The sequence below is a fragment of the Vollenhovia emeryi genome, unplaced genomic scaffold, assembly GCF_000949405.1.
Source record: "Vollenhovia emeryi isolate VEMERY1.0 unplaced genomic scaffold, V.emery_V1.0 DF939152.1, whole genome shotgun sequence".
Lineage (NCBI taxonomy): Eukaryota > Metazoa > Arthropoda > Insecta > Hymenoptera > Formicidae > Vollenhovia > Vollenhovia emeryi.
This window is the reverse complement of record NW_011967214.1, coordinates 1174871-1192650: the sequence shown is the minus strand read 5'-3', so window position 1 is coordinate 1192650 and position 17780 is coordinate 1174871. Positions and strand designations below refer to the sequence as shown.

Here is a 17780-nt window from a genome sequence, read left to right as displayed (position 1 = left end):
TGTATATATATGCAATATATTTTACTAAATGCACAAAGCGATGTATTAATCTAGAAAATACGAGAATATACGATACATATGTATACGTATACAGGGTGGGCCATTTTAATCGGTACACGGTAATATCTCCTCAGGTAGGGGTGATAGCGGAAAATGCCTCAAACAAAAGTTGCTTGGTTCGAAGGGGGACATAAGGTGGTGCCATTGACTTGACCTTAGATAGTCATTTGAAGGTCACGTGAAGGTCACCTTTAATTTTTTAAATGGAACCCCCTATTATTTATTACACTATCTTATTCTACTAATTAATATGAACAACTTTTGTCTGAAACATTTATTGATTTGCCTAATACTTTTTGAGATATTCAAGAGAAAATTTATAACTTTTTCAATGTTTAGCTTATGATATCTGTTTGTCGCAGGGTAAAGTAGTACAGGACTTTTTTTTTACTTGATTTGGTCTCAGAAATATGCTGTTGCAATAGTGCTCCAATTATTACAAATTTTTGTGCATATAAATTTTTTGTGTTACAATACACTAAAATTTTTTGTAAAATTTCCAAAAGCTCTCATAAAATTCTTCGAAATGCCATGTGGTCCCACGATTACATGATTTTCAGGGTAAATTTTAAATGAAAATTCTCTCCGTGTATATATCGTATGTAATATTTATATTTTTTTCAAATATATTTTAAAAAAATATATATACTTTTATATACAGGATGTTGAAAAAAGGGTAAAATATTTTAAGGGATTGAGTAAAAACAAGTCAAAAAATTTTAATAAGCGTGGATCGGATGAGTCGTTTTAGAAATATTTGTTTTTAATTTTGTATATTATTATTTTATTTTTATTTTGTGTTTTAAACAAATCAACTTGTTGCTATGATTACGGGAGCCATTGCTTCATGAAGAAGTATTGGCGCGAAATTGGTAAATTAAGTTTGTCATATTATTGCAAATAACTCAAAATCGGCTCACTTGCAGACTCATGTTTATTAAGACTGTTTAACTTTTTTTTTGCAGCATACTAAATCCCCTTAAAATATTGTTTCAACACCTTGTTATATTTATTATAATACTTGTAATAATGTCATCTTCAATAGCACGAAATGTATCTTTCGTAGCAATACAAAACCTATAATCTTATCATTGTAGCATTGTCAGTATAATCATTATAATATTATCATTATAACTACATCAATGAATTATATGTAAAATAAATGGATAATAATGAAGCTCAAACTGTCCACAAGCTCGTGTTGCGAAGTAGATAAAAATTAACTTTTTCCATAATAAATCTTATAATTCTGATAAAACATCGATGTAGTTCAAATAACAATTTTATAATACGTATACTGATAGTGAAAATAGTATGTCTGTTGATTTCATTTAAGAAATTAAACGTCCATCAAAATCTCTACGTTTGTCATTTCTGTGAAAAGGAAAATCGAACATTTAAATTTTACGCAATTAATCCGCAGCTATTCATCGTAAAACATGCTCGAAAATGCATTTCCGCGCATTTCCAGCTGCGACTATACAAGTACGCCATTTTAAATGTTTATATGCCAATGATTTATGCGATCTTAACGCCAGGTTACGGCTTTTTCTGTTTATCGTCCGCGATATGCGCATTTCAATCGGTTTTCCCCATTGCACACTGCTGTTTTATGCCCCGTCATACTATTCGGGGCCAATCGAACATTTGTATAGCAGGAACACAAGAGAGGATATATTAAAAGTTGCTGGTTTTAAAACGTTCTAGCTTCGATATTTTCAAATGCGGGATATTATAGTGAAAGCACAAGTGAGCATAATAACATTAACAATATTACTGTAAGTATACTCATATTATATCGGACGGAAAAAATTTTTTTAACGCTGAGTAATAATAAAATAATTTCTAATTAGGTTAATGGAAAAATATATGTGTATGTGAGTATACGACTTTCACAGTCAAATTCATTAAATGACGGCATGCTATAGAAATTCCTAGTATTTTAATTTCCCGAAGTGTAGCCAAATCCGTACACACAATGTTTCAATCAGCTTATATAATAAAAAGAACAGCATTGCAGACTAACTGCGTTTATAAAAAATAACTGCGATTAATTAGTTCTCATAACGTTGCATTCGCCGAAAGAATGTTTAATTTTGTTTTAAATACCTATGAGATTTTTATAGTGCTCCAATTATGGCATCGATTTTAGCACGTATTAAAGATAGAAAAGGATCGCGCATCGCGCAAATCAGTACAAGCGATGCAACGAAGAACGTTACAAATACAGCTGACAGGCAATCTATCATTCTCAAGGTCGGCTAATGTGTATAGTGCATCGTGTACAATTCCCTGTAATGCAATTACCGCTGCGATAAATTACAATCACGTAGAAGTATCAACGTCACGCCCCGCGATCTACTCAATTGCGACGCGATCGAAGTCGTCTAAGAGCGTCTAAAGCTATCAACAGATGATACCTACATATAGGTGTCTTTCACAAATTGCTTTAGGTGATAAAGGACCTGCCATTAACGAAGAATATTTTTAGTAACACATTAGCAAATTTCTTTTTTGTTTCCAATTTTTTATCTCGGCGATTAAATTTCAAATTAGTACTAATGCAAAATTCAGTCGTGAAAATAAACGTTCACGGTATACTTTATATAGGTACGTAATACTACATTTTCTTGAAATCTTTGATTTCTAGATGCCAGACATTTTTATTATTAGACGTTTTTAAATGAACTGGAATCAATCGTGAATTTGATAAGGAATGGATATTGTTAAAGTAATTGTCAATAATGTCAAGCTGAACGGACCTTTTTATTTCGCTTGAAAAATGTTTGTCACCGGTGTCACGAAGAGATTAAGTTATAAATATAAAAGCTTCGTCGAGAACAAAATCCTTCACGTCCAACGCACAAACCCCGGCATATTTAGTTCGTTTTTTTTTCTGCGACACAAAATCGACTATCTTGCGCGACTCAAAACTGTCATGGTAATGTACAATTAAAATGGCAACAAATTACGAACCCACGTAACTCACTTACAGTGTAAACCGCACGTTTTAACTTATTAATTAAAATCACGCATGCGTCGCCCCGTTCGAGCAATTTCGCAACAATTTCCAACGATATTTACGCTTTGTGCAAAAATGCAATTAAGAAACGGAGTTCCTTCATTAAAACTACGTAAAACTTGTTTGGATTTTTTCGGAACAAGTTGCACCAGAGAAATAAAAAGTATATAAATGTCAAATTAACAAGACTTGATGAAAAACAAAGAAAGTTCTTTCCAATCCGGAAGTAGACATTTCTTACACCTGTTTCTACACAACTTAAAGTGTTACATAAATTGCTTCTTCGATGAATATGAAACATTTAACCCTCATCGCATCAGACTTTCGAAATATTATTTCCAAAGTAAGGCCTTTCCTCATATTTTACATAAGCCCGAAGACTTAGTTAAACAAAAAAAAATATTTGAGTTCTCGACGTAAAAGATATAAATTGATTTTTTATATTGAGGTCTCTCAAGGCCCCACGCGCCGATTCGCGTTACGAAAACTAGCACGATGATCGAAAGGTTAAACAAATTGCTTTCCGTCTGGGCTCTAATGGTAAATACAAATCCAAACACAAATATAAATTTCTCTCTGTAAAAACGTAATGTAGTGGTAGACTGCCGTGGCACGTGTCGCATTTTTCCAGTTTCCTACAACCGAGAAACGTGGGAGGAATAAACAAGCGGGCACGATACTACCGTTGGCAAGTAAAATGTCAACAATTGAGATTACTTCCCCATAATCCCGACCGATCAATGCCAACAATTTTGCAGTGGTAAATAAATCATATCGCGTCTATTAAAATAGCTACATGCCCTTTCCGTGATAATATCAAAAAATTTCGTGATTTTATATACTTAGCTCTCATACAGTTGTCCGCGCTAAAAATAAATGCAGTCTTCCAATAAGTAACACCGCTCGTTTTCTTTGTATTTCAGAAAAATCGATACAAGTTCGGATCACATATTTGATGTCGCATTCGACGATAAAAGGTAACATGTTATTAGAATATTGGTTATAATTCTCAAAATATAAATGGCAATTTGTTCGCATTATATTTTGCTTTTATGTGCCTAATAAAAAATAAGTGTCAAAAAATGCCATTATATGTTATATGCATTTGCTATGTGCCCGCAATTATATTTTTCATATAATTTTCTTTACTTTCAAACGAGATAAAAAGATATAAACTACACGACTTTCAACTCGTGTTTAAATTTGTTATTTAGAATCTTCATTTAGCAGATTAAAATTGTGATAAAAATATCTCGGAAATAATTATCGTAATTAACAAAAACCGCGAGCTATCTAACTTTAAATAATGCCATTAAAAATGCATCGTGATAACTAATAACTGGTAGTTTGCAATATGTAGTTTTAATATCATTAATATACCTCTAACAAACATTTAATGTAAATCAAAATGACTGGAAAATTGAATAATTAAAGTCGTAAGAATCCTTGAGCCGATTATTCTGGATGTATTGGTAGCTCCCACTCGGTGGGAAAAGGAAAAGTATTATTGGATCTTCAAGGTCTGTAAGAGATAATTCGCTTAAGAAAGTCTGCAAGGATAATATCTGAAATTTACACAGTGACAAAGAAACGAACTTTCTTGAAGTAATGTTATCTGTCGCCAACGAAAATATATTCTGTAAGATAACCAAAAAAATCGTAAAAAAAATATTAAGTAGTGATGTCAAATTACATCTACGTAAGCATATTTATGTTATCAGGAATTTCTGTCCATAATTTATCATTAGGATATAACATTTCACCCATATATCAATATATGGATATACATAACTAAATATTAAAAGCAAGTTGTTTCATTGTGCTTCTTAAAATGTATTAAATATTGTTATACTATATTTCTGACTACAGAAACGTTATATTACTCACAGTTACAATAGTTTCCTTTAAGATCTCTCGAACTTCAACCGAATTCAACTATCATTTCCACCAAACCAACTTTTGATAGCACAGAAAGGAAGCCAAAGCAAATACGTATCTATTTTAAGCAAACTGGAAAAAGGTATTTAGTTCAATCCAAAGCAACTTTCGATTCTCTGTTTCAAGTCAAAATATTTTATTTCCAACAGTAGCGTAAAACTTTCGTTTCGAGTGAAAGCGTAATTGTTCATTTCCCTAAACTCCATGCCTCAGATATTTTTTATTACACATTTTTGGACGTACGTTATATTTTATCACGCTTTTAAAATGCTTCTATTATTTAACTATTCAGGCGTATGACTTGTTCGTTTATATTTTTTTTTCCTTTGAAGCGCGTTTCTGTTTTTCAGTTGTGTGTCATTGCTATCGAAATGCATGCGAAAAAGCAATCTAAAACGCGATGAAATAAACATCTTTTCGTTTTCATTCGGGGTTATTCTATAATATTAACAGAGTCAATCCTATAAATATATACACTTATATTAATTTGTATTAAAAATGTCTTATTCTAAAATTTTTAAGTATAACAATATTTTATATGATTTACAATCTTTTTTTAAAGATAACATAAATTCTGCTAACGTTTATAATTTTATTAAATTATATTAAGGGATAGTAATTCTACAATAATGCGAGAGAAAAGAGCATAAAAAAACTCCGACTAAAAATATCTAATAGAATCTTCGTAAAATACAGCCAGTGCGTCGTAAATCTTGCTTTAACGCGTCGCTACAGCAAGCATCTTTCAAACACTTCTACGATAAGTACAACCACAACGGGTAAAGTTTGATTAATACGCACGGCTTCAGACCTCGCGTTTAATTTAAAAACAAGGTTTCCGTCGAAGTAACGGGATGAACCGTAGTGAATTCTGTTGTGGAGTTTAATTAAAAAGCGTCGCCGATACTAGGAGCATTCTAAGGTATATTTGCATTAATTAGCGCCTCGCTTCGTTAGAGAGCCAGTGACGCTTAATGATACCGTAAGTGCACCGTAAGATATTGATCGCACGTGCAATTATACGCACTAAGGTATCGACAGCTGATGTTAATCCTACCATTTCCGCTTCGACAATTATACACTTATATATACTTTAAGCACAAATTTTAACTTGAAATTAAAATAAAGTTAAATTCTTTTAATTCGTTTTTTTTGTTTCAACATTTTCTATTTTGTGTGCCTCGCGTTCTATTCTTGAGAAAGCTTCACGATGAACCAGTATAGAAGCAAGTAAGGATTTTGCGATCAATAACTAAAAGGACTTTACTTTGCTTTACCATTATCAAGCATGCACACGATGTGTAGCAGAAATTCAACTTACAATTAGAGAGACTGTAATCTTGGTTGCTATTCTCGAATGCGTTTTGATACAAACGCGGGATCATGAGGGCACTTGAGATAAGGGTCTTGATTAACTATTATCAACTAACCGGAATAGCCGTATAATCGTTATTCAATTCATCGTTGTTAATTCGTACAAAAGTCGTTAAATATCGTAGCGGCCCTAATTATGCAAAGCAAATGCAGACGAATAATCCCACGAGCACGAATCATTTATTTTAATTACTTGTTGCTTTTGAACAATTATTCAAATAAATTGGCCGATGATCAGCAAAGCCATTGTTAATTGCTGTCGCGCATTAAATAATGGAGAGAACGATAACGCATATGTGCGTACGCTTTGTTACATTATCTCGTGAAAAAGATCCGGAATCAAATGCAAATGTATCTTGATGTAGCAGTACAGCCGATCGCGTTTAAATGAGCATATGTACACAGTGTGCGCGAACGCATTGCACATTTGACGATATGCCATTGTAACAAAATGAATGCAGTTGATATCGAACGGTACGCAGGTCAACAGACAAAATCCCAGTGAAATTGATAGCTCGCTTGATAAATGATAAATGGAATAAAGCGGATCGGACCTACGCCAATCCGTATTGTAATCACTAGTGACTGCCCCGAGCCAGAAGCGACTTCGCCGTAAGATGAATTAACCGATAAATTGTCTCGAACAGGTGCAAAGACTCGACGCTGAGACAACAGAGTAGGATATAATGAATCTCTGCCGAAAGCTTGGTATAGATTATGGGATTGCAATACCTCTGTGAAGAATATCGTCTTCCTGTACATTCTCAATGTATCCTATGCCTAATCTACTTTAGATTGTTGTACTTCACAAAAGTGTGCATAAATTGTTTAACACTTTAGCTACTACGCGCCACTATGGTTTCCCACTAACCGAATCCTTAGAACGCCACTTACTTCCCTCTAAACACAATCTCTTGAGGCGAAACACCGCAATGGTGGCTCCTTTTACGCCTCGATACCCCGTCGATATCATGAATGCCCTCAATTATCTTGACCTGCATTTGTTTTATCGAAAGAAAGTTCGCGTGTTTAATCGCATTCCGCAACCGAGGTGTGTGATTTGAAGGTGCAGCTCCGCATCATAAATAGAGGATCGATTCTCATTAAACATTAGTCGGATACGAAAACAAGACGCTGTCTTTTCGTTTGTGAATGTTTAAGCCACAAATCCACTGGATAAATTTGTATTTACAACAAATTTTATGCGTCATCGCAACCCTTTCTAAATTTTCATGAAATAAAGAGGAAAATTATATTAATACTCCGCAAGAAATACCTGGATCTAATACTTCAAATTTATCTCTTTTTTTAACATAAAATATTTTCTGATTCGCAGAGTCTACAAGAAACCTTCGCCAAATAACAAGTTGACACTTTACCTAACCAGCAGAGAGATCATCGTTAGTGAAGCCAAGAATGACAACAAACTCCTAGGTGTCTTCGTAGTTGATCCCGACTATGTGCATGAAAAGAAGGTAAAACGAAGCCAGACAAATTGCAAATATTTATTTTTTCACTGTTAGAACGTTTACCGGAAAGCCATAATCACGTGTAAAAAAAATGCAAATCTAGTAAACCCCTTTAATTCCTTTTTCAAAACTGTATAACATTTACAAGAAACGTCGTTAAAAAAAACTATGTGCTGGAACTAAGTCCATCGAATCTTGAAACGTCAAGTTCAGTGACCGAAATAAGCTCTTCGAACCCATAAAGAATCTTGCTTAGTTATAATGTTAAATCTACTGGAAAGTTTCTCCATGACGTATCGTTCGATCGGGGATAATTAAAGTTGAATTGTAAGCGCAATTCCAATCCTCAGAATATAAGAAAAAAAAATATTAGCTATACTTGTGTCAAATTGGCATGCTTGCTTATTTTCGATGAGCTAATATACAGAGTGTATCAGACCACCCGTACCATACTTTTATTTTGAAAAATACGTATTTTCGAAAAACACTGTTATATAATATCTCGCTTGAAACCCTACAATTTTGTATAAAACGTATTTTTCGAAAATGTGCATTTTTCAAGGTAAAAAGGTGACACGGGTGGTCTAATACACACAGTATTTCGGAATATAACTAATACATTCAAACCTGCACACACATTATATACACAAATGTGTTTTAATATTAATGTAATTTCTTTGCAACAATGCAAGTCTCGGAATGTAAAGAAAGAATTTTTGTAGAATAATTTAACAACTAAATTTTCAACTCGGTCCTTTCAAGAGCTAAATCAAATTACAATGTAAACGCCTTTAGTTTTTAAGGACCTGGCACTGGTCCTTAAACCTGATAATTCAAGTGGTCACCTCCATCCGTGCCAGGTCCTTAAAAAATAAAGGCGTTCACATTGTAATTTGAGAATAATTGAAGTTAAAAGTTGTAAAAGTCCACATCACATTTATGTACATTGTATCCTAAAAACAAACTGAATTATTTTTCTAGGTATTTGGTCAGATAATGCTGACTTTCCGTTACGGAAGAGAAGACGAAGAAGTAATGGGCCTAAAATTTTGCAACGAGGCGATGATGTGTCTGGCACAACTGTACCCGTCCTATGTGGGAGCTCATCATCTGGAAACTAAGACCCCATTGCAGGTTGGTATGCAAATTGTTGCAATAAAATGCACCACTGATCACATAATGATATCCGCGACATATCCTGCAAGAATTGCGCTTTCTCATTTCTTGTTAAATATTATTTTTAACGATCTCTTTTTTTATTTTGTCATTTCTTTTACTTCGCAATGTACTATTGTACATTGATCGAAGATCTCGTGCTTAAAGATGCAAGCGAATATCGGCGATAATTAAAGAAACTTAATTCATGAATCAGACGTGAGTTGCGACACTTTTCGTACGATCTCATTGTTAGTACAATCTATTCGTATACACGTGTTGAAACTCGCATCATCGTTACGAATACACATGTATTCATAGCATGTCTTAACTGCACGACGTGAAATATAGTCCAATATGCTTCAAGGATTTAGGTTGTAGTATAAGTGGAATTTATGCTTTCCTTGATTAAACTGTACCTATCGCTGTGCATAGAAACTGTGATTTGTGGAATTCCATAATTAGTCCAACCGTACAACGATATAATGATTAGGATATCAATATATCGTCGATTGTATACTCAATAGAGAAATAAGCATGAACGCTCAACTCACTACACGATTACGGAATTTCAAGCACTCTGCATTTCGCGATGCACTACGTCGTAATTTCGAAGCACTTCGAATAAGACATGGGATGCAATCAGGGGATGTCTTGGAACTAGTAGATATTGATAATCTCTCTAAACACCCCGCAAGAAGGATGAAGACAGTGAAGTGATAAATGAATTCCCGAACACACAAATCCCATTATATCTCCATCACACTTCATCACGCGAATAAAACCTCTTTAATAATTATTTCCGTGCATCCTAAAAGCAATTCGATTTGATTTTGTTAATTTGATTAAATTTACAAACTTTGAAGTGACACGAAAAACACACACACACATCCGTGACAATAAATAATTAGCAAAAAGCCATACATTTTGTGTCTATATCGTGAAAAATTTAACCTACCGAAATTATACCGGTTAAAATATTATATAAACCTAAAATATATCGATCATTAACAAGCGACTTAAAACATTCACATATTAAATATATCATTCACTGAAAAGAAAAATTTCGCTACCATAGCTAATCATGGTTTGCTTGAAATGTTTAGTAGCAAAATATTTAGCTATCACAACTAAATATTAGCTGTCCATATTTTACAACTGAAATTCAGTTGCCCCAAGCAGTTTTTAGCTACGGCAACTACATTTTTCTTTCCGTGTTCTACATATATTGGGAATGCTTTAACGCGAACCACGTTTCCGTATCCAGCACGCAAAGCCATTTTTGTGAACCGCCAATTAAAACCACCTTGTGACTTCAAAAGCTGTCTCACTTGTTTCTTCGTCGCGTCCGATTTTTATATGCACACAAATCATACACGTAACCAGCCCCGCGGGCGACATTCAGCGCTACGCGATCATAAAACTTTGAGCTCGGGTACAAAGACATTTTTTATTACGCCGTATTATCCTACAATACATTCTGATTCAACGCATAGGAAAATAATGTTATGCTTTTAAGTTAATTTTGTGACAGCGCGGCACACCGCGCAACAGGCGAACGTTGGAAAATTCGACGGAAAAGATGTATGAGGTAACAAAACGGAAAATAAAAGACATAAACATTAGGTGTACAAATAGACTTCTTTTGAAATCATATTAATTGATTCTTAATAGATATTTTTAAATCGCAAATGATAGAAATAAAATTTGCTTTCATTTAATGTTGTAATAATTCGTCTGATAAACAAATAAAGATTAAACTCAATACATATCAGAACTATCGAAAAACTAACGTTGTTAATAAACAATACCGCGTTAAACTTATATATCGATAAAATAAGATCGATAAAATACGCGATGTCGATATAGCAAATTGCCAAAGTGATTTCAACAATATTCTTGAAATTAGTTTTCGACAAGACGATTCATCGCGACGCATTAATCGTTAACGTCTGAAAGAATCTCGGCGACATAAAAAGGACGAGAAGGAACATGATTATAGAGTTTCTGATCTGTATCTGAATCCTATTTCCGAGCGGAACTATCCTAGTTAAGCATTCCGATTCCAACTAACCATCTCCGCGCCAACTAAGCATCTCATCGCAGACAATTAATATTAATACAGCATGAAAGAGATAGATAAGGCTTTCATGCGGTGTCTCTCAAAAGCGGCGCATCGAAATAATACGGTGCGACAAAATTGGCTCTTTGATTACTCTTCATCAATAAAGGACCTATCGCAAACATGTCACGTTTGTATCGACTCCACGGATACTTTGTGGCGATCTTGACGAGGGTAGATGTTGAATGAAATCGAAATTCTTTGTGAAACTGGAGAACCTATAACGTAAGCAATGAGCCAGAGAGCCATAAAAAGTTTTCTTCGCGAATTAACTACAAAGGATCAACCGGCGAAAAATCTCTTTCCAAATTTCATAGCACCAAAAAAAGGTGACATATAAAATTAGAAAAAAAATATCTCTATCGAATTTACGATACAATCAACGAAACCACAATTATTACAAGAAGATATTAAACTACAATTTATTAGATAATTTCCTTATTAACTATTACGGTCGCAAATATGTACAAATAATATTAATGTCGAAATAAAATCCGGTGATTATAATTTTAACTGTTAGATAAAACGATATTTCACTATAAACGTATTAATAATACGTCGACGTAATTAAAGTACCTTTTTAAAAGATCTAAGCTGATCTTGTTTCACATTAAAATAATTACTGACACTCCTTTATTACAGCACGCAATTAACAAACTAAAAACGATATTTGTACGCATGAAATATTCTTCGTAAAAATACGACCGAAATATTCAATAAGGGACGAATATACTATTGAAAAATCTCACAATTCGCAAATTATAAAATCGTCAAACATATGAATATGTATCTCTTTTTCAAATATTTTTTGTATAATTTCCATATTAATTTTCGATGCACCATGGAAATGATTTAACAAAAGCTTCAACGGATCACGTTATTATATGTTCATGATTACACAGCACCGTTGCACATTTACACGTAAAACCGTATGAAATGCAGACCCGAATGTACATTTGTGTGATGCAAAATAAATTCATTTAAAAGCTACCATTATCCGTTTGATGAAAAACCGAGAAACGCGGCGTAAAGAGTTTCGGTGAAACGAGGTATACGCAATCGTGTGAACTATCACTCAAGATATTGAAAATTTGGAAAATAAATATTTCACAATATTTCCATAAATGGGACGTGAGAAAATTGTCAGAGATGTGAGATGAACATTTCCAGAGACTTGAGAAGATTTCAAGTTATACGCAGTCTTGAAAAAAAAGCACAATATCACTAAAGTTGTCACCGGTACTTGTTGCCAGCCGTGCATTGCAAGAAAATACTTTAATAAATAAAAAACACACAAATATAATTTTCTTGTTAATATCGTATACATGTTACAATATTTATCGCACACTTACACATCGATACGTACTTTATTTTTGCTCTCAAATAAACTAAACATCGGCAAATCCTGTACCTAATTTCCATAATGGAATCAGAATATACAATATACAATACAATACCCTATATTGCCATTTGGTTAAACAACGTTCACGCATTTTTTTTTCTTACTATATTATATTCTTACAAATAAATATTCTCTTTCCAGTTTAGTTCAAGTAAAATTTATTTTTAGACACTTTGAAATGTGATTGCAAATATGTGAAAAATGTCAAAAATTGAAAAGTAATAAATGATATTGATGCTCTTACTTGATATTTTCGTCAAGGAAAACTTGACCTCAAATATAGCACAATAAATTTAATATATCCTTTAAGAAAGTTTACGGTTATTCACAAAATTGCCAAAAGCAATTCGAGACAAAATTGCGTATTATCGACGGCGATCGACAATGTCAAAAGAATATTACGACTGAATTTTCGTTAAGAGGCTCTCGAAGGAAAGTGGAAAAAGCTAAGGAAAATCTGACATCTTCGACGAGACTCGAGTACAAAATCATTCCCGCGACCGTGACCTCGACCTAACAACAGGTTCCGCAGGCTGTCGTGAAAATTATTTATCGCGCCCTTGCCTCTTCCTACGTGAGCATTCGACAATGAGCGCGATCTCAATTCCAGGATCGATCCGAAGACAAACGCGCGACGTACACAGAAAATGCCTCACCGCTTCGAGAGATGCATCGGGCGAATAAACGTGCGAAATATCGGAAATGTGTGCAAGTGTGTTCAGCCATCTAATGGAAAGCGCTATCTGTACGTAACACTGAGGTAATCAACGCGATGGAATTTTAAGGATTGATCGCGTCAGGCTTATCGAGAACGAAGCACCTCGCGAGATTGCACTCGAAAGCGCATAAAATTGCGCCGACGCGTATAAATGTTGCCAGTTATAGAATTTCAACGGGGAAAAAAAACTTTTCGGGTCACGTTAAACGTCAAAATGCCACGAGTTTCATGTGTACATCACCTCTGCACGACAGATGGTCAGTAAACCAAAGGAATAAATTGCAGTTAGCCGCGTTCTGGGACAGGAAAAAATATTCGCGAAAATACGGTCGGTATGTATCAATGTCTCGTTTTTCTCCTTTTTTATCATCGAGTGCGTTTCCCTGCTGGTCGAGCTCCGCGAGATCCAACAGGAAAAAGATACAAATTAAATACGGCAATAACAGAAATTAATAAATGCATTCCCGCGATAACCGCGGCGAGATAACAGTTCTCTAAATAAACGGCGAGATGTAAAATATTATTAATATTTATTTTATTTCTACATTTCACAAACGCTGTTATTTTCGCCCATGCTTAAAGCTGTCATAATTGTGATGAAATAATAAAAGTGCTAGGCCGTACAAAAACTAAAATCCGTGAGCATTTTAATAAAGCGGTGACTTTCACAGAACGATCGTGATCTATCGGGAAAGAACTTGTGGATATCTCTATGCGGTATAAAATCGGAACTTCTCGTTGAGGAAAGATACGTCGAATCAATATGCATTGTGAACTTGTTGTATACACATTCCACAAGAGGAATCTTGTTGAAATAGGTCATGATATAAGAGCTCGAATTTCGAGTATCGCGGAAAATGCATGAGTACAATGCTCATTAATACATGACTTGAATATTTCAATAGCAACATTTACGGAAAGCATACAACGTGGTAATAGTGTAACATCGCAACATGCTATGCCATAATCTATCCAAAACCGACGTAATTATGCTAATATGCTGCGTAATATTTGTCAAAACAAATAACATTCACGAACGCCTCGTACATTCGTTATTTTATCAAAATAATAATTTGAAGTAATAGTGATATATGGCTGCTGTCTCCTAATATCTTTATATGCTTGTTTTGCATTTATAACATTTTTTTATCTAATGGACGTTTCCTGAACATATTATCTTGTTGCAATGTACGTACATATTGCATATCCCTATATGTGTGGTAAATTGAACCTGAAAATAGTTTTATATACTTATATAATTATAAAACTGACAATGAGTATCTATGAATGAAGGATCTTATTAATAAAATTTTAACTTTGACAAAGAATAAAATAACTTTTCGAGTAATCGATATAAGACAAAACTTATAAATCCACACTTTTCTCCGTATAAAATGACACAATCAACGAAAAAAGAAGTTTGGTTCAATGATATAAACACGAACATTACGAGATTTTGCATCTTTCCGAAGAAAGTCGGAATCGTACCTTGGTTTCTGAAATCTAAATCCGTATCTCATGATCGTATTTCCTTCTTTATTCAAGGATTCCGAACGATAGACGCGTACTTTTACATTCGTGTTTTCCTCGCCATGGCACAGAGTCTCCGCGTTTCATCTTGAAATGGCAGCATTATGAGAAGACGGAAGGGTCCTAAACTCTATGCAAAATCTGGTAAAATGGCGTAACAGGATTCGACCTCGCCTGACAAGAAACTGACCCTGACCCGCATCTCCCCTTGCAAAGCATCTACCATTTTATTATCGCGCGCGTTCACGCATACATCGCACCTATTCGCGAATCCTTGAACAGATAAGTGCCGGTACGCGTCGTCTCCTATTTCGACGACTCGGAATTATCCTTGTGCACACAGATGTTCCCGGGACATAACGTACAAGTGTATCGAAGGACACGCAGAAAGAATCAAAGATCGAAAACAAATTGTGCACATACGCAACATATCGCCTTTGCACGAGAAAAGTGAGACAAGTCAAAAATAGCAATTTTACAAAAGAACGATATTAAACTTTCAATCTACTTATCGCACACTGCAGCTACAACCACATGTTCTGCTAAATTGTTTTAATCCCTTTCCTTTTCTAGACAGATCTTTCTCCATAATGTTTTTTTTAAACGTTCCTTCTGTTTACTATCACTGTTTTTAAACAAAATGCAATCTTCATGTTGATCCCTTTTTGGACGAAATTGTTACTAAACTTATGATTCCTTATGACTGCTTTGCTGAATACAAGTACGTGATGCGTCTTCAAGTTGATAAATTATTATAAAAATGCAGAAACGCTCAATTGATATTTTTTACTCGTGTCACTTTTCTTGTGCAAAGGCGATATACTTCCATGTCATTCGAGAAATGCAAAGGCAAGTAGTTCATCATTACGGTGTTAATGAGGTACTCCTCGACTTTAAAGCCGATGTTTCCTCAGCAAAATGATCAAGGAAAATCAATATTTGTCACAGATGTCCAATTGTCAATATTAAATAATGTGTTGACAACTGAACTACATAAATTAATTGCATTAAATTATTTGAGATAAAATAATAACTAAAATCTTATTACTTATTTTTAATTCCTGAAAAATGGTTTATTTACAGTCGTAAATTTCTTTATTATATATTTGATAGTTATTGGTGTTTCTCGATATTTCTGTTAAAAAAGTAATAAATTTCAAAATTATCTAGGTGTATGTTGCTGTATATACGATTTGAGCGTGTGATAGAACATTTTTTTCTTTAAATTCTTAATCCCACGAGCATACTGCAGAATCGCAAGCGCAAGATACATGTCTCCTCTCGAAAAAAAGATAATTACTTTGATGATTACTACACTTGGGAATTTACACTACATAATTGCTCGCGCTAATAAACGTTTCTCAGGGATTTGATAAAAAACAGACGCAAGACTCCTTGCTCGAGGAGATAAAAAAAGCTATTATCGCGTAACATTTGAAAGTGTCACAGATAATTTCTGTCATTTAAATCCCGAAAAACATGCTCTTTATTAAATTTATGAATCGCACTCGACTTTAATCAATTTAACAAGATAAAAATTGTCAGAGTGAAGAATTAAGTAATATTATAGCAAACTTTAAAAATGTGTTTATTCAATCATCGCATATAAAAAAAACGGTTACAACAGCAACAATTTATTTATGGATTTATGCCGTGTCCAATTTGCCGATATGTTCGATTTCTACGTGAAATTTATTGTTATGTACGTCCAATTTACGAAATATTTAGATTAATCGGAATGTGAAAAATGACGGAATATGTATTTATTTCAGAAATATCTAGATCATATACCATATTCAAAAGTAAATTGTATACAATTCAAAATATTTTACATTCCTGAGTCTGCTTTTTTTACCGTGCACAATCTCTCCGTATAAAAAAATATTTGAGTTAAATGCACATTTTTAATCTTGTATAAAATACATACGAAAAACAAATCTCGTAAAGCATTTCTTTTTTTATACTTTCTACTTCTCGATCGATTCGCCAAAATTTTTTTAACGCCCGTCTGAAGATCAATTTCCAAAATATAGGTAGTAGAAACCTTATATGGTCGGACTGTACATACTAGTACCAAATTTTATATATACACATATTTGCATGTACATCTTTTTTCCAACACAGCAAACTGCGTGTCGATTTTAAAATACAAGTCTTAAGCTGAAGTAGCATACATAATTAAATTGATAATCAATTTAATAATATTCTTAAATAAGCATCTTTTAGAAACAAACTCTACAGAATTTATTGCAAAAGTATCACCTCAGCCTAGATGATTTTATGTTTCACGACCGAAAGTTATCGGCGCGCAATTTGCTACGTTGGAAAAAAAATACACAAAAATATTATTTGGCATTAATATTCAGCTCGACCGTATTTCTAATACTTACACTATTTATATATAAACGATTAAGTTTACTTATTATGATCAATTTCTATACGTAATTTTGTTATTTGGTAAATATATTCGTAGCACTTACACATTTGCAGACCCGCAAAGCTTTCAATGGTATTGTTATTTGCTTCTATTCAACATATGATTATTCTCCAAGTACCTAATTAATAATGTTTAGTTTTGATAATAAATTGATATTTATTTGTGCAATTTGGATATATGTATAAAATCAGCAACCCATTTATTAAAACTCAATAAGATCAACCTTTGTGAAAATCGCGTACATAATATTTCATACATATTTATAAACTGAATGATATTTATATTGACATGTGGCAAAATATATACCAATATTTGTTTTCTCATATGCGTGTCACTTCAAACATACGCTTTGCTGGAAAGTTTTTTAGCATTTTGTTTTTAAATCTTTTTATCCTGAATGAAAAATTTTTTAATGAAAGATAGCTACAGCATGCTTTTCTCTTAGGTTTTCAATATAACTTACAGAATAGAATAAAACGTATATAATAATCTATATTCACTAAAAAGTTCCTAATTATCAATAAATCGCCTCACATCCTTAATTTGCATATAT

General features: G+C 33.5%; 2 protein-coding genes across 5 annotated transcripts in view; one reads left to right on the top strand and one right to left on the bottom strand.

The window, feature by feature from the left end:
- LOC105565463 (sex-regulated protein janus-A-like) overlaps positions 1–17780 on the bottom strand; it is an 84123-nt gene that overhangs the window by 47924 nt on the left and 18419 nt on the right. The gene's annotated exons all lie outside the window — the stretch shown is intronic.
- Positions 1–17780, top strand: part of LOC105565462 (phosrestin-2-like) — a 61019-nt gene that overhangs the window by 26108 nt on the left and 17131 nt on the right. For 2 of the 3 annotated variants that reach the window (XM_012018697.1, XM_012018698.1), the window contains exons 4-6: positions 4006–4059; positions 7731–7869; positions 8845–8997. In XM_012018697.1, coding sequence (XP_011874087.1) covers positions 4006–4059; positions 7731–7869; positions 8845–8997 — 346 coding nt within the window. The remainder of the gene's footprint in view (positions 1–4005; positions 4060–7730; positions 7870–8844; positions 8998–17780) is intronic. The other variant, XM_012018699.1, reaches the window with a different exon arrangement.